Source organism: Opisthocomus hoazin, chromosome 15 (genome assembly GCF_030867145.1).
Source record: "Opisthocomus hoazin isolate bOpiHoa1 chromosome 15, bOpiHoa1.hap1, whole genome shotgun sequence".
In the NCBI taxonomy this organism is placed as follows: domain Eukaryota; kingdom Metazoa; phylum Chordata; class Aves; order Opisthocomiformes; family Opisthocomidae; genus Opisthocomus; species Opisthocomus hoazin.
Window position 1 is genome coordinate 24607802 of NC_134428.1, and position 20723 is coordinate 24628524.

The 20723-nt window shown below is 49.0% G+C and overlaps 1 protein-coding gene across 1 annotated transcript; it reads left to right on the top strand.

Annotated features, from left to right (window-relative positions):
* Positions 1-629: 629 nt before the first annotated feature.
* Positions 630-14154, top strand: LOC104330737 (uncharacterized). Its single transcript, XM_075436899.1, has 20 exons — positions 630-678; positions 1211-1342; positions 1818-1947; positions 2111-2204; positions 2971-3121; positions 3465-3627; positions 4139-4264; positions 4657-4719; positions 6149-6271; positions 6644-6799; positions 7455-7508; positions 7778-7995; positions 8793-8869; positions 9041-9151; positions 9734-9820; positions 10692-10799; positions 10996-11117; positions 11338-11460; positions 12847-12889; positions 13077-14154. The coding sequence occupies exons 2-20, from the start codon at positions 1237-1239 to the stop codon at positions 13152-13154; spliced, it is 2133 nt and encodes a 710-aa protein (XP_075293014.1). The 5' UTR covers positions 630-678; positions 1211-1236; the 3' UTR covers positions 13155-14154.
* Positions 14155-20723: the final 6569 nt, after the last annotated feature.

The following is a 20723-nucleotide window of genomic DNA, read 5'->3' on the forward strand; positions in this document are numbered from 1 at the left end:
TACCATCTAGTGTTACTGGGGAACTCCTCGGCTGCTGGATGGGGCCTTTCCCTCGCTGATCTCCCACGACCTTTGCGGGAGGAAAAGCCTGTCGTGACAGACCGTGGCGATCAGGGATGCCCACACGCAGGGAAACCATTTCCCCTGCCAGCAGCGGCCGTGGTGGCCACAGCGGCTCAGGATGAGCGTGGGGTGGCCTGCCTGGAAGGGAAGCAACTCTGTGGACTGCGGGCAGGCGTCTGGGGCCGCAGAGCCAGGCCTGCGTGCGGGTTATCCCCTGTGCGGCCCACCAAGACCCCCTCAGCAGGCCGCAACGGGGCTTTGCCACCTCGCTCTTCCCTCCTGCAGGGCCTCGCGTGTCGAGAGGCCCCTCCACTGGTGCCCATTTCCCCCTCATCCCACAGCCGGTGGAGGATGAAGGTTGACTTCATCACCGTGGGAGCCCCGCGAGGGTGGGGGGAGCCAGGCCCGCACCAGGGCCCGCACCAGGGCCCGCAACCCCGAGGCGCGCAGCCCCTGCCCTCACCAAACATGGCGGCCGCGCCGCAGCGCCTCCACCACTGCCAGGGCGGAAGTGGCGGCGCGCAGCGTCACCGCGCCCACCCCTTCCGGGGTCGCCGCCCCGGAAGTGGTTCTTCGTTCAAAGAGTGGCGGGGTCGAGCGGTTGGGGGCCTTTCGGTGAGGGGAGCGGTGTCTGGGGGTCTTTCGGTGAGCGGGGCGGGGGCAGGAGCTTGGGGGGGTGGTGGGGGAGCGGGTTAGGGCCGAAGGGGGAGCAGTGGCGGGGGGGTTTGGGGGGAGGGGGGGGAGAGGCCTGCCCTTGGCTGAGGCGGGGGGGCTGGGAGGGAGCAGGGGGGTCTGTGCCCCCATCTCTGTCGCTCTGAGGGGCGGGTGCGTCCCTGTGAGCAGCCGCTGTCACCATGGGGTGGTTCTTCCCAAGGTGGTCCCACCAAAGGAACAGCACGTCTCGTGTTTTGGTGGGGGGGTTTCCTCCCCCCCCCTCCTTGGTTTTTAGACTTCTGTCAGCTGTGGATGGAAGCCACAATGTTCTGGGAGCTGCTGACTGCATTAAGGGTTGAGCGTTTCTGTCCCTAGCGTAACGTACTCGGCGCAGATGGGTAGCTTGGGTCTTGGAGAAGTCTTCCCTTTCCCTTCGTGAGGAAAGGGCCTTCAAAGTGAGAGCTCTCTTTGCGTCCTGTTTGCTGGCAAACAGTTCTTTTCCTTTGGAGTTCAGTAGCCATGGGGCCGTCGAAAACAGAAGCGGAAAAGCAGAGCATCATCCTGATCAGCGACGATGAAGCTGAGAGCGCGCTTGGGAACTCAGTGCTGGTGGTGGACCCACAGGGTACGTACTGTGCTCTCGTTGTCAGTTAAGTTCTTTGCAGAACTTTCAGAGTAAACTTGTGCAAAATATTATGCAGTGTGCTTAAAATGTGTCTTTCTGCTGCTAGGAAAGCAGGGTACTCCAAAAATAAATAAAACCAGGAGGAACTGCCATTATTTCATAACTTCGGGGATTTCTGTGATGGCACTGCTTACACTAAAGGATACTGTTCTGTGGTTTCAAAATATTGCAAACTTAGCTTGGAGTGGGCCTTTTCGATGTCGATTGGATCCTGTTTGATTACCTCTGTTTTGATAGTGTGTGAAAGCCTTTTGTCCCAGGCCAGTGTGCCATTCCTATTGGCACCATGTGAAATCTTGAGAGAATTTGTGCTTTAAAGTGTTTTTAAAAAATAAATGTCAATAGCTGGTGGAATTTGTAATAAAGTTGTCGTTACCTTTATGTTTATTTATACCACATGTTCTCTATTCTACAGAGGAGTCTGCCCGGGAAGAGAAGAAATCTGAAGAAGTTGTGGATGAGGAATGTGAGCTAATGGTTACTTTCTGTAAACAAGCCAAAGTGATGCCTCATGCCAGATACGACTGCACAATGCACCCGTTTGAGTACGTTCTGTGATGCAGAGGTTCATCGGGGCTTCTGTTTTCCACACTTAGTCCATCTGGTCAAGTAACCTTGTTAGCTTTTTAACCTCTGAAAGCAGGAGGAGAGTTGGGTTGAGCGTGTAACTTGTTTCATAAATAACCTTCTGTTTTTTCAACTCTGTAGGCGAACGGAATGTGATACGTGCTCGCCCCTTGGAAAAAATGCTGACATTTGTGATCAGTGCTACTGCTACATTTGTGATAAACTAGCTTCTGAGGTAAGGAACACTGTAATCCAGGAACGCACAACTTTGAGTAAGCTGAATTACTCAACAGTCTCTTTAAAGGAAGTCTCTTGAGCACACTAAAAGACTAAATGATACATGAAATTTGATTATTTTAACAGTTCCTCTCTGAAATGTTGATATCTGTCTGCTTCACAGTCCTACTCAAATGTGATCCTTGTCTGGGTTTATTTTTAGTAGTCCAGCCAGTTGTTGGAGTAGACATTCACTTGGTAAAAGCAAATGTACCTCCTGTTTGCTTTAATGTATTTCATGGAATCAGATTACTAAATCAGACTGCTTCTCTGCGCTGGAGAAGTGTCAGACTGTTAGACTGTCCTAACATAGAGCGAGGGAGGGGGTCACTTGGGGGAATTGGGGTTGGTTTGTTTGCATTTTTCTTAGCATTTGGAAAACTTTCGAACAGTGAGCAGAGTTGGGGTCAATGTGCGTAGACAGTGCTCTGTTACCAGTTTACAGTGGGGAGGGTGCCAGCCCAGCGTGGCTCTGTAAGGTATTCAGGAGTGACAATAAATTATTACGAGCTTTTGTTTGGGTGTTTCTTGTTAGTCATGATATTGAGTTACTGCCGTATTGGCCTCTTGCCCTGATTGTCAGAATACTTCACTGTGGCTTTGCCGAGGTCTGTAAAGGACAAAATTAATTTAGTCCTTTGTTCAGAGGAACTAACTTTTGATTTGCTCAGCTGGGGGGGGGAAGAGCCTAAAACCTTTCCCTGTTTTTCACTTTTACAAAATAGTGCCAGAATTGGACAACCCCTTCCCTCTGTCACTGCAACGCTCACAACAAAAGCAGATTCTGGAAGGACCAGCGTGACTTTGCCTTGGCTGGTGTTCTTGTGATGTTCAATTTGGAGCTCGCAGATATAGATGCAGACCTTCGGCACGGTGGTAAGTGTCGTGCACTCCTGCTGTCCTGGGAGACCTGTGGCTCGGTGGACGGCTTGTCTGCTCCACAACTCCCCTTGCAAAGCCTTGGTGAATTTTTAGGGTAGCAGCTTACTGTTGCTGGTCTCTTTCTGGGCGCTGCTGAGACCAGACACAGGTCTGCAGGTCCAGTTTTTGTGCTTTCCTCCCTCTGGAAGAAGCAACAAACCTTTCCTGGCCACTGAGATTGTGTGTGAGTAACTTGCTGAAAGTTTTACGTGGGGTACTTACGCTTGTCTTTCTGTATCTTTTAGTTTTGGGGGAGCAAAAAAAGCGCTAACCATTTCACATCTGTCTGCTCTTGCAGGAAGTCTTCTAATAAAATTTATCCAGGAGCTTTCTGTGGAATATAATAAGTATCTGGTTGGAGCAAGGATGCCTCCCACAGAACATGAATGCTTTTGCCTCCCAAAAATGCCTCCTGGGCAATGCAATAACTGTCGATCACGCAACATGGAGGTTGTATACAAGTAAGTGACAACAGAACTCAGCTACTAGCCGTGCATACTGGTCAGTGCAGACTTGCTTGCCTGAAGTCAAGTGATAATCAGAATCGTGGCACCTGATACAGCAGAAACATACTCGAGAGAGCTTCCTTGGCCAGGGAGCTATTAAATTGCACTTGGATGTAGTTTAAACACACACTTAAATACGTCTTAAGTACAACTTTAAATACATCTCTTGTGCTGTGTAGACACTTGATAATATCCCCTGTTATTACAACCTGGGAAGGCATGAAACTAAAGCCTGTATTTTTACTAATGTGTTTTTTAGGATGGGGTTTGGCTTTTACTCCATGGTGTGTGCCTTTAAAATGCTGAAAGTAACAGTTATGCAAATACCCTGTCACTATCTTATACATGGTTTTCAAGGAAAAGCAAGTCAATTTTCTCTCAGACTATACAATGGTCATAATTGCTGTTTGTTTACAAAGTACATAATTTCAAATGCTTTATCTTATGGACTACTTAACTTTCTTAGGTATTCTGGAGTTTTTGCGCTGGTAACAAGATTTTTAAATCAGGCAGAAAAAGAGAGTCCCAAAGCTGCTGCTGTCATGTTTCTGGGAGCAGCTAAAGAGATAGCGCTTCATAAAGACCCTGCTTTGTAAGTATGTGGTTCCACATCTAGTGTGTAATCTTTGTTTGCTTCTCAAAAGGAGGAGACGAAGTGAGAGAGTTTGGGTTTTCCACTGAAGTGTCAGGACAGAGTAAAGATCACAGCCCTGGCTGCAGCACGAGAGAGCAATGAGTACACCTGAGGGAGAAAAGGGATTGGTTACAGGGAGGGATCTGAGGGAAAAGAGAAGGTTAAAGGTTGGATGTGAGGGGAAGAACTTAGGTGGGATTGAGTCACAAGGGGGAGAGATGATCTCACACGAGAGGAAGGAATTTGAGATGGGAACTGGGAGGATGACAGACAGCAGATGAGTATAGAGAAGGGGAAAAGGCAGGAAGACCAGCCAAGTGTTAATTAGTGCTTTTTTCCTCCTGTCTTAGAAGCTGGCAGAACCTTGGTCATACTGCTTCATTGAAGATTGCTGTCCCTTGTCTGTTGCAAAGGTAAAATTGATCTTACCACATTATGCTGAGATGGCAATGGGATGGTTGCTGGCTGCAAGCTTTTTGCTGGCATTTAAAATGAATTTGGAATTACTTCTATTCAGAGGCATGAAGAAATAAAGTGAATGCTTTAGCTCTTAAAAGTGAACAGTAAACTTGCACAAGTGTATAATCTTATGGCTCTGTAGTGTCAGGAACCCCTCGTCAGGGAACACGACCCCATTGAACTGCCCTAAGCACTGTCTGAGCAGAGCAAGAGCAGCCTGCTGCTGCCTGCGTGTAGACTGCAAAGGGCAGAAGAACATAAGCAACAACATGCACCGGTCAGCCTACCAGCGAGCAGGGACTTCAGCGTGCTGTCAGGTTCTACAGCTGTGTGCTACAAATCAGGATTTTTAGAAGCTGTGTTTAACATGAGTGCCTTTCTGTGAAAGCCAAGGGCAGTACCTGCTTTATTTAGAGCCACATGAACACTCAGACCCTGCTTTGTTGCCTCGAAGGAGAATAACTCAACGGGGAGCTGGAAGGCAAGAAGATGGATTAGTTTTTGAGTGGAGTCTAGGAGTGTTCTGTAAGGCCAGACCAGAAGGTGGTGTCAGGTAGCTACTTGTGGTGGTTAAGCCAAAGAGCAAATGGTGTCTGCTGGAGATCGAAACAGCAGCCTTGTCGTGCTCCACTGGGATGGGCTCGTCGGGGATGTAACATAGTAAAGTTCCCCCAGAGGCTGATGAATGAGGACATCTAGCTCACTTGGCTTAATTCATTTCTCATTTTAGCTTTGTATTTCACCTTTAACCCGAAATTCACTTGCAACAGAAGGTTAATGAATTAAGAATTAACTTTTTTCAGGAGCACTCAATAACAGTTATATAGCCTCACCTCTTATTTGAAACTAGTGACAGGTATAACCTAAATCCTGTGTCGGTTTCATTTTAAGTTACTATTCTGGAATATTTTAATTTCTGGCTTTAAAAGCACTGGAAAAGGAAATTTTTGCCTCCCTCCCCAAATTTTGGAATAAGCTCTTCTTTGCGTCAGTGTGTTACCTCCAGTTTTCAGCTGAGACAAAAATGGTTTCACCAGGTTTGAAGCTGCCAGGAGCTCTCGTTGATCCGGTTGCTTGTCAGGCTCATGGTGTGTTTCTCGCATTTACTCACTGAGGATCTTTGCTTTAAAACTGAAGACCTCAGAACCTTGATTTCACTGGTGTTTAAAAATAACAACAAACCAGCAATACAGTTATTCACTGCAAGACTTAACACACAAATTTAAATATACATCCAAACTGTCTATCTGGCATTTAAGCAAGAAAACTCCAAACTTCTGTGGAATAGTTTCCCATAGGACCAAAAAAACCACAGCAACTTAATAGTAATTAATCCGATTTTAAGATATTTTGAGTTTTCTTATTTTTTTCTTTTCAAAACAGGATCACAACACAACTTCAGAGGATGCTGGTGTTGTGTGACTTTCCAAAGAATTTATATGAAAAGTTTGTTAATTTTTTTCAGTCCATCTCACTTCCATGTCACTGTTTTGGCTTCTCAAATAGGTATGTTTTTTGGTTTTTCTTCACAGAATATATGATTTTTTTATACTGTTGCCTGATTTGAAAACAGTTATGTAGAATGATTGTTTTCACCGATAGTGTTAGGTGTGAGCATTTTATAGGAAGATTTCAGCATTAGGTGCTTTGTATTTGTCGTCTCCTTACAGGATAAGTTGTTGTTTGATGCTATGGCTAAGTTGTTATCCATATAGTGCTTTGCTTTTTTTTTTTTTCTCCTTTTTTTTCCCCCCCCTTCAGATGTGAGCTATAAACTTCAAGATGTTTTACTGGTAAATCTTCATGTTACTTAAGGGAAATAACTTGTGGTGTACAAACAAAACATGGTTAAAAATTACTTTATTGTTGTACTTTCAGCTTGAATGTTGTGCCGTGGGACCATGTGTTACTGACCACTGTTCTAAAAGGCCAGAATATCACTGGTCAGAGAACACAGAAGGGAAGAAAAGTGTTTCTGTGGGAAGCACTCCCTGTTATAGAGGCTCGAGTGGAGAAATTGGTAGACAACATGAAGTAAGACTGGTTTGGTCTTGTTTGGATTTTTCATAAAATGAACTCAACTTTTATATTTTGCATGGTATTTACTGCAGTACAGTGTTTTGCTAACATCGGCAGGAGTTTTGTATAATGGGGAAACATGGGAAACAAAGACACATTAGAAGCTGCCCATTGCTTCTTACCAGCAAGGCCAGTAGCTTTTTGAAGTTTTCAAAGCAGAACTGAGCCCTTTGAACGCTTCAGGACCAGAAAAGAACGTTCAAGTGGATAATTTCTTTGTTTCAGTAACCCCGGTAGGTTTTAGATGTGGATGTTTGAAACAAATTCTGTCCATCAAAGGCTGACTAGGTGGAAGATGGCAAAAAAGTGCGTTCTGGTCTCTGGGTCTTCAGAAGGCTGTATTCAAAAGAACACATTCCACTTAAAGAATTAAACTGAAAGGCAGCCTCCTGCTTTATTTTGCCAGACTACAGAGAGAATGTGTGGATAGCTTCTTGGACCTTATTTCCAGCTACCTCTTTCTGTCCATACTATTTCTATTCTGTTGTGCAGCATCTGTTCTGTGGGAAGATCTACTGTTTTGCTTCATTAATTGTAGTAAAATCTGATTTGCCTGTATATAGCTTTGCACTTCCTTCCTCATCCTGCTAACCCTTTTCTTTTTCTCCAGCTATAAAGAAGTTGTTCGCTACCTGAGAGCAGTGAAATGCAATGATACCAAAGGGTAAATGGCTTTTATACTTTTTTTTTTTCAGTTGTTTCTTTGCTGTAAGGTTGTGTCCCAGGCTGTGTTTCTTCCATGTGTAATGAACTGGCAGAATGCAAAGCAGTAGGATTTTGGCAGCTGTTTGCTAAGTGGAAGCAATGCTGCGTTGCAACTGACTCCTGCCTTGTCGAGTGTAACTTACCAGTGGTCAAGCATAATCAGATCTATATATAGGTATTGTAAAACTTCCATGTTAATGAAATCATATACTCGTTTCTTCTTTCCAGGTTAAGAGACCTTCGAGATAAAATCCCGTTCTATTTGTGTAAAACTGGAGGCTTCCTCGATGCTGCGCATTCGCTGCTGTTTCCCGTCAACAGCCTGGCCTGCTGCACTGCCTGCCGGATAACGCCGCTGCAGTTTGAGGCCTACCTGAAGATGTTCAGGACAGGCAGCGTGCCTGCTGGGAAGGATATGCTAGACTCTGGGCCCTGGGTTACAGTTGGCAAGTGTGATTTCTTGCTTACATATGTTTAGAACCTTGCTTAATTACAGTGGTTACTTTTTCATTAAATCTAGTAACATTCTGAACCTAACTATAGATTGTGTGGACTGAAGCATGGTACATAATGCTAGGTAGGAAGAATGGCTTCATATTTGAGCATGAATTTTAGTACACTTCACACACGACGCTAGTTTTGTGAGCTGTGAGGTTGTTTTGCCGAAGGCAACTTTTTAAAAGAAAATACAAAGCTCTCTATTACATCATGGCATTACCAATGGCAGTGTGTAACAGCGTTATGGTAGGTCTCAGGCTTGACCTTGAGCAGAAAAGCTGCCTGATGTAATACACAGATCGTGAAACCCTGTCCATTCTGTCATTAGTTTAGCCACTGACAACTGTGACCGTTTATCTTGGTGCATGCTGCTTGTCAAGGCGTATTCTGAAATGAAAGATTTATTTTGGAGGTGCTCAGCTATCAGTAGAATTCTTAGATGTATGAGGTGCTGACAGTGTGTATTGCACTGGGGTGTGATGTAGACAATGAAGACTTTGTTCTGTGATGGCTTAGTCTAAATTGTATTCAGTTCTTTGCAGCTTTCCAGAATAGCGTTTTACAGTTGATGTTGGTTTTCAGTTCAGAACCTGCAAAATACTGTAAAATAGCTGTAGGCACTCATTTGTTTCTTCTTGTTAGGTTTCTGTAGAAACATATCTGTAGGTTCATGTCTTGTTTGTGTTCACACTCTGTAGTTATTCAGGCAATGTAAGATCTGTTTTGGATTTTTTTCTTCTTGCAGGGCCTCCCTTGAAAGATGGTGTTCTAATTAAGCAGGCGCTCAAACTCCTTTACAGCAACGTGTTACTGTACAGGAATGTGAGTCTGTATTAAAACTCTTCCTGTGGCCCATCGAGTGTTTCTGTGTAGTACCTGGTTTGTCCAGTTACTTCTCTAATGCAAGGATTTGCTGTCAGAACCCTTTTCCCTTTGGATAGTTTACACCTCCGATCGGGTTTGACTTTGTAAAATCGATGTTCTGTGTTTCAGCCTAAATGCTGGAGTTCCCTCATCATGATCTTGGGTAGCAGCAATTTGCTGGAAAAAACTGGGCACCTACATCCCCTGTCGCTGAAAGAGCCACCGCTGGAGTTCCAAAAGGTAACGGAAACACTGCTGTGAAACGGGAGAATCTTGTCTTGGTTTTATACGAGACTTCATCTGATGCAGGCATTGGCTCTTTCTTTTAAATACTAAAGCCTGCTCAGTACTGAGGTTAACTTCGCAGTGCCTCCTCAATTTCTCTGGTGGTATGTGCCAAATGTCACACTTTGCAACATGTTGTGATTCGGGAGTGTTAAATGCAACAGTAGACAGATTTACTCTGCTCACAGCTCAATGCCTACTACTGATTCTGTATCATTTCATGTTGAGAGGGATCAGAAAATAAAATGGATAGGAAGGCAGTTCAGGTAGTCCTAAAGAGCCAGTATCTGGGTGTTTTTGTCACAAGAACTGTCTGCTCAGTGTAGTAGGTTAAAATGAAAAGGTTATGTGATATGGTTTGGTTAGTGCTGCCGAGCTTCAGCTTTCCCCAGGTATGGCATTGAACAGTCAGCCTCATCTGTAAAAATGCTGAAAAAATAAGTGGAAGCACATTAGAGAACAGTCTTGGGCACCGTTTGTTTGCAGAGTATCTGCGCGTTCTTCCCCTTCGCTTGTGACCCCTTGCTTCTGTCGCAGGGGGTGCTGGCAGCCAGTGGTGGCCTTTTGGAGGAGCTGAAGGCAAAAGTCAATGTTCCTTTGCCACCTGCTCTGTTCTCTCCTCATGTAAGTGTGCACATGGCGATAAGGAAATTTACTGTTTGTTTTACTGTGCTTGTGCTTAAAGATACAGTGATATTGAAAACGGTTGGATTATTATGAGAAGCTTTTAAGAGGGAGCGTGAAGGTTTTGGGGGGGGAATCTGAGTCTATTCTTAGCACAGTCTAGTGCCTAAAGCAGATACCTGAAGGTAAGAAAACTGTTAGGGTCTGATCTGATCTGACACTGTCTTTGACCTAGGACAAGTCTAACTTCATCACTGTCCACATTTATGCATTCATAAAGCGAGAGGTTTGGTAATAATTGATTCTGTCTTAACTTTTCACAAGGTGATTTTGTGCGCTTTGATTCAAACTGGAGACTCTCCGTTGAGACTTGACAACGTGTTTGTCTCAAAATTCAGAATAGCCCAGAAAGTCTGAACTTGTTTTAAGCGATGGTTTCAAGTGTGAAGGAATATGTTTAAAGATGGCTTGAAATATGTTCTGTGTTAAATACAGTCAGTGCATATAAGGAGCTCTCTTGTTCTTCTTTACTTCTTTTGAGGAAATTACGTTTAGCTTACTCTCGAAATATATACCTACTGGGTCAGAAATTTTTTTTTCCTCTTAATTCTACTTCTGCAATGGTGTGAGACTTCGTGTTTCTGTGAGGGCTTTGAGAGCACCAGGTGAAACATGCTATATAAACAGAAGTACCTGTTCTGCTCCCTTTTCTTGTGGTCTTTGTAAGATGCTTGTGGATGTCGTGTCTGACATCCAGCCTGTCCAGCTGGAGCGGTCGTAACTTCGGGCTGATTTGATGGGATACGATATACAAGTAGTGGGAAAGTGGGCTTTTAAATGTGTGTCTTCTTGTTGGTATCTCTTCCTGTAGTTACACCATGAGGCTTGTCTTATTCTCGCAGTGCAAGCAGTACAACAGATGCTTTTCTGTGATCTTCCATACTTGACTTCCTTCTTAGAGATAGCCCTGGCTTTTGGGGTGAGTCCTGGATACTGATTTCTGTTCTAAGAGATTAAAGCAAATTAAAATTAAAATCTGTGACACCAACTTGAAGTTTTTAGACACCTTTAACTTGGGTTTGTTTCCCTTTAGCTTTGACCATTGATTTATTCTGTTTTTTAAGAAATGATTGGCAATTAGGTGAAATCACTGGTCTTATGTTGTCTCTTCCTAGAATAACTTTTGGGCTCTGAGGCTGTTACTGGACCACCTTTCCTATGAAGAACACGTTCTCCATGGCACTGTCAACCTGATTTTGAGGGATCTAAATCGTCAGAAAGCAACAATGCTGAAACTGTGAGTAAACACTTGCTCCCTGAAGTCTGTCTGTTTACGGAAACAGTAAGAGCAGTCCCGCAGCAGTAAGGTTTAGCGGAGATGCTCTCCTGAGCTCTTAGAAACCAGCCAGCCCAGTGCTTTGGGTAAGTCCAGGAGTGCAAGCAAGATGCTAGGAATCGACAGGAAAGTTGTCTCTGTTGAACAGCTCTGTTCTGTTTCCTGGTTTTATATTGCTTAGGTGGCAAAACCTTGGTCCCCAGTATGTGGGTGAATTCCTCTGCCTGTTCCTGACGTGCAGGCATAAGAAGATGCAGTCCATTGGCCTCTTCGCTCTGAACATTATTATGGAGAACCTGCACATGTAAGTGTGAATCTTCATCGTAGCCAAATAGAAAACCATTGTGTTGCAGCACTGGTGGTAGCTTTCTCTTAATTAGCGGTCTTAACTCGCAGTTCATTCCTGTTTTTTGTTCTTCCCTGTTATTAGCAGTGGTAAAGATACTGAACGCTGTGTTTTGGGTATGTTTGAAATTATTCTGTGATACCTGTTGCAACCAAACGGCCTTCGCGCTTCCCACGGCCCAGTGTTATGAAAAACGTTGTCTGCTCTTGGTAACCCTGACCGGTCATCAGGACTGCCTGTGGTGCAGTCTAGTTCTGTTCCTCAAATGTCACTGTCATCATCAGCGACCAAAGTGACCTTAATTAGAACTCGCAACAGAGTAGCTACTGGACTCTAAGGAGGTGACATACTGCGGAAAACTTGATTTAGAGAAAATAGTTGAAAGTAGCTCAAAATTTGTATTGTTGTGCATCTGCAGGAATCCAGTGGGTGTACAGGTGTCAACGTCTTTCTTACGCTCGTAAGAACTGCTTCACGTGGTGCCGAGGGAGTAGATCCCCACGAAAAACTGAAGATTCAGAAACATATGTGTACTGCAATGCAAACTGAGGACAGCATGAAGTTCGTGCATGTCATTCTTATTCTCTGTTAAAGAGAGGCCGCTTGCTCTGCAGCAGCACAAAGCTGCAGTGGGTGGGGAAAACAGAGGTCTGAAAGTCAGAATACTTGATTACAAAGTGTAGTAAAACACTCTGTCACTTCTGAAACCTCTAGCTGTTTGTAAGTGTAATCCTCGCTCTCCTGTGTTATGCAGGAAAGCATTACAGGCCTTAGAGTGACAGAGTTTCATGTATTGACACAATAGTTTTGAAATGAATTGACTGGTTGTAGCCTGGAAGGCACATTAATTGCCTGCTCTCGCACTTTTAATTTACACGTAGCTGATGGCAGCAGAATAATGCTGAGAACTCACTTCTTAGAGCTGTCTTAAGTGGAAATCATGGATGTGTAAGGTGGCCTTCTTGGTCTGTTGCTTCTCCCCAGCCTTCGCCGTGTGCCCTTGAGAAAATAGAATACTTGGTTTCACTCAGTAAGCTGTGTGTGAGCTAAGCTGTGTTTACAGATTTGCAGTTCCGTTAATGGTCTTTTTTTGCTTTGTGAGGCTTTACACTGTGCTCTAGCAGTGATCCCACGGAACCTGATGAAATCCTGTTATGGTCTGTCTTTGTCTTAATTATTTTACTGTACATCCGATGCTGAAATCATCTCCCTTTGGAAGTTGCAGTGAATTGTTGGATTGGCCTTCTTGTGAAGCTCCCAGTGATGCAAAACTCGAGTGGCTGAGACTGGGGGCAGGTCTGACCCTGTGAGAAACTGGGGTAAGAATCTCTCTCTGTTTTTCAGGTGTCCTTGGGCAAAGCATCTTTGCAACTTCTTTCACAATGCAGTGAGTATCTCTGGATTTTAGAATTTTACACAAGCATGCCAATGACAGCTGTATTACTTATCAGTTAGATGTTTAAATATATCATTTGAAATATCATGTATCAAATATATCATATGTCAATGTCATTTATTATAATATTATTAATAAAATTACTGCTGTATGCTAACAAACTTTTTTCTCTTCCCAGGGATTAAGGCACCTGCCCCTTGGCACCACAGCTCTTCAGGAAGTCTCAAAGTTCATGAACATTTTTGAAAACCTGTGATTTGGCAAAACCTTCAGGAATATTTTCCAATTGGTCTTAATCTGAGAAATCTCTTCCTGGAGTCCCTTGTGTTCTGCTTGGGTTGTCGTCTCCAAAACCATTCAGCTAAAAAACTGACTTTGGACAAATCCAAAAATAAAATCCCAGGTTAAGGTGGTGAGCAGTGGCTGTGTTTCAGCAGACCCGTTCTGGAAATTCCCGTTCTCGCAGGTCCGTGCGTTACGCAGCCGTTTAAAGAGGCAGCGGCTTGAAGATTTTTGAAAAGCCGATCTACGGAGAGGTGCTGATCGGGGGGGGGAAGCGAGGGGAGAGAAGCACGGGTGGAGAAGCAGCGAGCACCACGAGTCTGTACTGCTGTTGTGTCGCACAGCGGTGCCGTGGGCGAGCAGAACGACTGCTGAGAGAGCAGAAGCTGAGACAGGGGAGCGTGCCCCTCCGCAGGTGTGCGCAGTGTGCGGTCCGACGCGCTTCGCACACCCGCTTTTCTTTAGTGTGTAATTATCGAAAATAAACCACTCTGGAGGCAGCAGGACATTGACTGAAGCTTTCTTACTTGCTTCAAGAAACCAGATTCAGGAAGGCCTAATGCAGTAAATAGCTTTTTTGTTTGTAAATTTAAAAAAAAAAATCTATTTTTCAGGGGTTTCTGGTTGTGGGGCTTTGTTTTTATTTGCTGCAGTAGGTGACTGTTGGACTGGTGCTGCTGGCTCTCTGGGTTTCTCAAATCCTTTTTATAGCGGTAGGTTGAAGAGTTGACTTGTGAACTGTGGAGGGAGAAATACTTCTGGCCTGGTTTGTACTCTGCCCTGCTGTGCTACCCGTCTGCGTTGGTTTGGCTGTCGAGGGGGGGAAATCTTAACGTGTGATAAACTGTATTTTGCACATTTAAGGCTTTCAGTGGCTCTGGTTATCCCAAATAAGCTATGCTATTATTCAAGTTTTCTACAAAAGTTTATATGTATCTAAATCAACACAAGGTGAAGTAAAACTGTAGAAATTCTGTTATGTTGTCAGTTCTGGTTGGGGGGGGGGTGGTTTTTTGGTTGCCTTTTTTTTTGTTTGTTTTTTTTTTTAAACAGTTGCTGTGTGTTTCTCTCGTGCTGTCCAAGCTGAGCCAGGACACGCGGAGGTCCAGGTCCCCTGGTACTCGGGAGTCTGGTTCTGCTGCCTGGGCTGCCCTGCACCATCTCGCTCTGGTCCGTGCTCCTGAAGATGCTCTGTGCGGTTCATCCCCGTTCCCAGGAGCGGGGTTTCTCCCATCTTCCCGAGAGGATCTTTCTCACCTCACCTACCCGAGTAGTAGGGGCTCCCTGTTCCTGTTGTGGCTGGGGGGGAAGGAGGCTGCAAACCCTGACCTTTGTCATAGGCGCTGTGTCTGTGTCCCCTGCCTTGCCCTGGGGTCAGAGCTCTCCTGCCTCGACCTCCCGTCCGGCCAGTAACGCTCGCCGGGTGCTCTCTGCTCTGAACTCTCCAGAGTTACCCCTTTTGTGAGTCCCGGGGCGTGCTAACCGCAGGGTGTTCTGTCGTGCTTTGTCACTTCGCTGTGGCTGTAAAGAGACAGCAGCAAACCCAGGTCAAGCCCTAAAGTCAGGCTGAGCTTGGGCTGGGCCTTGGCTTCAACGCTGCCCGTTTGCCCTGGGCAGGGCCAGGCGCCAGTGAGGGAAGGGGTTGGTTACTCCTGCGAGCTCATTTACCATCACGAGGAAAGGCCAGGAACTGCTTATTTACTGTAAGTAAATAGCATATCTGTTCATTACTTATCTACTTCTGAATTTTAATGAAGTATAGCAACCCTGGTAGTGAGGATTTCCTATAGGTAATGATACAATCTTTTACGTATGAGGAAAAGACTTTCTCTGAAGATCCACCCTTGGCTTTGGACAGGTGCAGTCGTGATCAACCACAGTAGAAAACATCTTCCTGGTACCCTGAGACCATGAGTAGTGTAACCCCAAAGGTGTATCGAAGGCTGAGCTCCTCTGCTTTGCTCCAGGTGTGACCGAGGTGAACAGAGCTCATTAAGGATTGAAATGCAGAGTTTAGAGAGGAGGAGCAGCTGGAGCTCTCATCCAAATACTCTGTTTTAGCAAACAGCACTCTGCTGTTTTAGCAAGTGTGTGTACAGCTGAAGCTGCCAAACACTAAATAGCACATTTGCAAGTAAGTGCCTGTACTGAAAATAGAATTTCATCTGGAACTAGTGAAATCATCTGATGCTCTTGGAGTCAGGCAAGGGAATGCCCTCATCTAGCCCCAAAGCAGAGGGTACCTGGGGGCCAGGGAGCTGGTGGCAGCTCTGTTCTGAGGCTGTGCATCACCACTGGTTATGGAAATACATTGCCAATAAACTAATTACAGGCCAGAGGGGGGAGTTCTCAGTGTAGTATTTATGAACAAACCAACCCTCCCCATGCCAGAGGTGCTGGTAAACCTGCGCGGCTCTTCCAGCGCCGCTCCCGGGGGCAGCTTGGGCACCTTTCTGGATCTGAGCAGAGACCACGGAGCAGGGACGGGGCAGCTTTACTGCAGGAAAAGGGGGGATTGGGCTGATAAAAATGTCAGCGAGCAAGTTCATGGCCGCAGCACCAGCGGAGCTCGGGGTCTGCATCCCCCAACTCTCTGCCTGCATTGTGCTTCCCAACCTCGCCTCTGCTGGGTGGGCTGGGAGAGTGTGGAGACCGTTTCTGCCAAGGACACTAATTAACCTGCTAAATGAGTTTATCCCTTTGGAGTGTGCACCAGAGAAGGGAGTTATCTAAAATACCATCCCGAAGAGAGCTGTAATTAGCAGCCGGCACCGAGGGCAGAGCCTGCGCTTTGCAGGGCGGTGGGGGCTGTCGCTCGTTGCTGGCGCAGTCCCCAGCCCCAGGCACCATCGCTTGGTCGGGTGCTGGTGTAGCACCAGGACCTGTGTGTCACACACAGCATCCCCCTCTCCGTCCTGGGGAGCTCCTCGCTCTGCCCCTCCCCCTGCCTGGGGAACCCCTCTTTGGGGGGTGCAGGTCTTCGAGGGGGGTCCAGGACAGGATATGGCAACAAGGTCCTGATTTTCAGCCCCGGTGAGCCCCCAGCTGCCACCATGGACCTCCCGCAGTGGAAGAAGGAGATGGAGAGCCTGAAGTACCAGCTGGCCTACAAGCGGGAGATGTCCTCCAAGACAATCCCTGAGTGAGTGGGTGCCCACCCTCCGCTCGCACCCCCAGCCCAGCACTGGGACATGGCTTTGCACAGCCAGGAGCAGCGTCCGGCTCCTCTCCGCCCCACAGCCAGCACCAACGTCCCACCCCAAAGCACCCAGGGGCTCCCAAAACAAGCTGGGCTTTGAGGTTTTTTTAGTCCCTTCACAGTTCCTCAACCCCCCGGGGGAGAAACCACGCCAGCCCCAGTGCCCACGCTCCCAAACCTGCCTGTAAATAACGCGGGGGCAGCAAGAAGGACGGGGCTGCGGGTCGTCACACAGCCACGCTGGGACCCCAAGGAGCCGCGCTCCTCGGCTCCGTGCCAACCCAGAACTCCTCGGGTCTCCTGACCGGACTAAGCAACGTCAGCCACCGGCTCGCTGCTGGCTGCTGGGTTAACAGATGGCTGCGACCATTAATATTGCAAAACTTCAGGGGTTCGTAATTCTTTAATCTGCAAAGCCGGTGGGGGTGGCTAATGCGGGTCGTGCAATCTGTGCCGTGCTGGGGGCTGCTGCCCACCCACCCACCGACCGCAGCGGGTCCCTCCCTGACCCCCAAGGGCCGGGCAGACATCGCTTTGGTCCTGCCTGCCCGGCCGGGACACGGCTCCCCGCCTGCGTCGCAGGAGCTGCCCACGGCAGGGGTGGGCTTGGTGGGCTCAGGGCTCCGAAACTCCCCTGGGTGCTGCCCCGCACCCGCGGGGCTCTGCCGGCCCCGCTCAGCCCCCGCTGCCGCCAGACTGCGGAAAATCCGCGGAAATCCAGTAACCCATCTCCAGTGTCATTTTATGGTCAAACCCCAGCCGTTCCCGTCGTCGTTCGGAGGCAGCGCGGGGAGATTACGGTCGATGGCAGCAGCCGGATGCTCGGCGCTCGGCATCGCTGACCTCGAGAACAGGCTCGGGGAGCGTGCCCCGAGCCGCAGCCGCCCCAACAGAGCCCTGTGCAACGAAGAAAAGCCCAACACTGGTGTTGCAATAAAAAAAATATATGTATTTATTATTGACTTTAGGTGAAAAACTTTATGCTGTGGCTGCAGCACGCTCAGGCTTTGGCCCCAAAGGGCTCCATCGATCCCTGGCCAAGCCCCAGACTCCAGCATCCTCTCCTGGAGGAGCGCGGGGGGCCGGCGGCTCCGGGAGGCTGCCGGGGGTCTCCGGCCACGATCGATGGGTGGGTGGGTGGATGGACGGATGGACAGATGGGTGGGTGGGTGGATGGATGGATGGGTGAATGGGTGGGTGGATGGATGGGTGGGTGGGTGGATGGATGGGTGGATGGATGGGTGAATGGATGGGTGGATGGGTGGGTGGATGGATGGATGGATGGATGGATGGACGGACGGCCGGACGGACGGACGGATGGGTGGGTGGGTGGGTGGGTGGATGGATGGATGGATCGATGGGTGAATGGATGGGTGGATGGGTGGATGGACGGATGGATGGATGGGTGAATGGATGGGTGGATGGATGGATGGGTGAATGGATGGGTGGATGGATGGATGGATGGATGGATGGATGGGTGGGTGGATGGGTGGGTGGGTGGGTGGATGGATGGATGGATCGCCCACGGAGGCTGCGGGCTGGCAGCGAGCCGGCTCAGCCCCAGCCCCACACGCCCCTCGCTGCCTGCTCTCGGCACAGAGCCTTCGCCTTCGCCTTCGCCTTCGCCTTCGCCTTCACCTTCGCCCAGGTCGGTCTGGCAGGGCAGCGGCCTCCTGCTCGGCAGAAACGGTGCTGGTGGTGCTTCAGTGCTATAAAGGCTTCCGGAAGAGGCACCATATATACGTCTGTCTCTCTATATATCTCTGTCTATGTGTCCTTCTGTGTATGTGTGTGCACATACATGTACACATGTATGTATTGTATGTGTATATATGTATTATGTTGATGCACATTATATAATACATTGTATATAATACATATAAGATATAAAATAAGTATACCATTTGATATAAATTATATCTTATATCTACATACACACATACATACAATATGCATATCTATATTTCCCGCCATCACACAGGTTGTATGTGTATCTGTGCATATATCTCTGTGTGTGTATGTGTAAACATACGTGTGTGTACATATGTGTTCATACAGATACATACACACACACACTCTCTTGGCTTTTTTGTGTGCTTTTATATATGCTATCATATCATATCATAAATACACATACATATCTTTCACCTCCACGCCACCCAGGGCCCGCAGGGATTTGCTCCCTGGGAGCCAGCCAAGTCTCCAGCGACCAGGGCACCCCGGGTCCGGCTGCACCACCCAGCATTTTGAGGTGGAATCGGGCGAATCCGGCCGGGAGGGGTTGTAGAGCGGACAAACAGCACCCATACGGACACAGCCCCGGACCACCATGACCGGGTGGGCAGGAGGGGTTCGGGGGGCAGGAGTTGAGGAGTTTTTCTTTGTGGAAACCTCGCTTTGTGTTTTTTTTTAAGCAGCAAAGCTTACCTGAAGTTTTTCTTTATTGGTTGTTTAATAAAGGGTAGAGGGTGGGGGTTTTTCATGTATTTGCAGTTTTGCTTTTGCATCAATTATGTTGCTTTTAATCAGCGGACAACAGTTAATGGGCGTTTGTCCCTCCCTGCAAGTCACATCTCAGCATTTTTTTTTTAAGGTGGTCACACTTGTCCCCTCCTGCTGACCCTGCCCCTCCTCCTGCCGCAGATTTAGCTCCAGCTGCTCACTTTTTGCATTTATCTCTTTTTTTACTTTTTTTAACCAGGTCCACCCCGACCTCTCCCTGTCCTGGCTCTGAGCACCCGGGCGGTGGGAACAAACACAAAACCCAAGGGCAGCGCAGCGGGAGCAGCCGGGGGGAAGCCACGGTGGGGCTGGCTTTGGCAGGGCTGCAGGCAGGGCTGCAGGCAGGGATGCTGGCAGGGATGCAGGCAGGGATGCCGGCAGGGATGCAGGCAGGGATGCTGGCAGGGATGCAGGCAGAGATGCTGGCAGGGGTGCCAGCAGGGATGCAGGCAGGGAATCCAGCAGGGATGCTGGCAGGGACGCTGGCAGGGATGCAGGCAGGGAATCCGGCAGGGATGCTGACAGGGATGCAGGCAGGGATGCTGGCAGGGGTGCCAGCAGGGATGCCGGCAGGGATGCAGGCAGGGATGCAGGCAGGGGTGCCGGCAGGGATGCCGGCAGGGATGCAGGCAGGGATGCTGGCAGGGATGCTGGCAGGGATGCTGGCAGGGATGCAGGCAGGGAATCCGGCAGGGATGCTGGCAGGGATGCAGGCAGGGATGCAGGCAGGGATGCAGGGCCTCCCTGGGGTGCCGCTGTAACCCACCACACGTCCCCCCCCCACCCTGTCCCTTGGGGCTATGGGGGAGGCCAGGGTCACCCCGTTCCGGCAGCTCGGCCGCCGGGTACCAGGACGCTGCCTCCATGCCGGGCGCTGGCGTTGAGCGAAGCCAAATCCCCGGGGAGCAGCGGGGGGGGAGGATGCTCCCATTATCCGGCTCCTGCCGTGTCGGAGGCAGCTGGACCGGCCGTGCATTAATAGATTACACAGAGGCTTTGGGCTCTCCGACAGCGAGGGCAGCGCTCGCCGGAGGCAGCACGGGCAAGGCCAGGGCGGCTTGGCCAGCCGGAGGGGACGGCTGCAGCCCCTGCTCCCCGCTGACACCTCTTCCAGCCGAGGTAGGTGGGATGGCTGGGATGGCTGGAGCAGGGATGGAGGTGCTGATCCCCACCAGCCCATGGGAGAGCCACTGGAGCCCTGGGGAGGCCGGACCGTGGGTGCTGGGGGTGCTGGGCTCTGGGTGCTCGCCCTCCTCCCATGCATGGCTGGCTTTCCGGGGGATGCTCTGCGGAGAAGCCGGGCTGGGGCAGCCGAGGTGGTGCTGAGCGGTGCTGGTGCGTGGCTGGATCTGAGCCGTGCCGCTGCGTGGCTGCATTTCGTGCCCCAGCGCGCAGCACGCCCAGCCCTCGCCTGCCCCTGTGCCCGGGGCTGCAGCCTGGTCGGGGTGCAGGGCGAGGAGTGAGGGTGTCCCTGGGGTTCAGCCACCCCGGCTGCGAAGCGACGCTGCCCTGAGTGCTGGAGGGTCTGGGGTCATGGCTGGCCGTGGGCAGGGGAAGGTCCCCTCCTGCCACCAGTTCTTGAGGTGGCACGGGGAGCTGGGTGCTCGCAGGGCTCACGCAGCAGCTTGTGCCCCATCAGCTGCCCTGCCTCAGTTTCCCCATCACACGTCCACACTGTTAGCCCCCACCCAGGGCCACTGCTGGGGTGAGGGTGGGGGGGGGACGTGGCTTTTCGCCTCGCTCCCCGAATCCGAGGCGACTGTCCGGGTGAGCCGTGTCCCGGCTGTGTACACAGCCCCCCCACCCCAGCCTCCAGCTGCTGCTCTCCACCCCAAGCTGTGC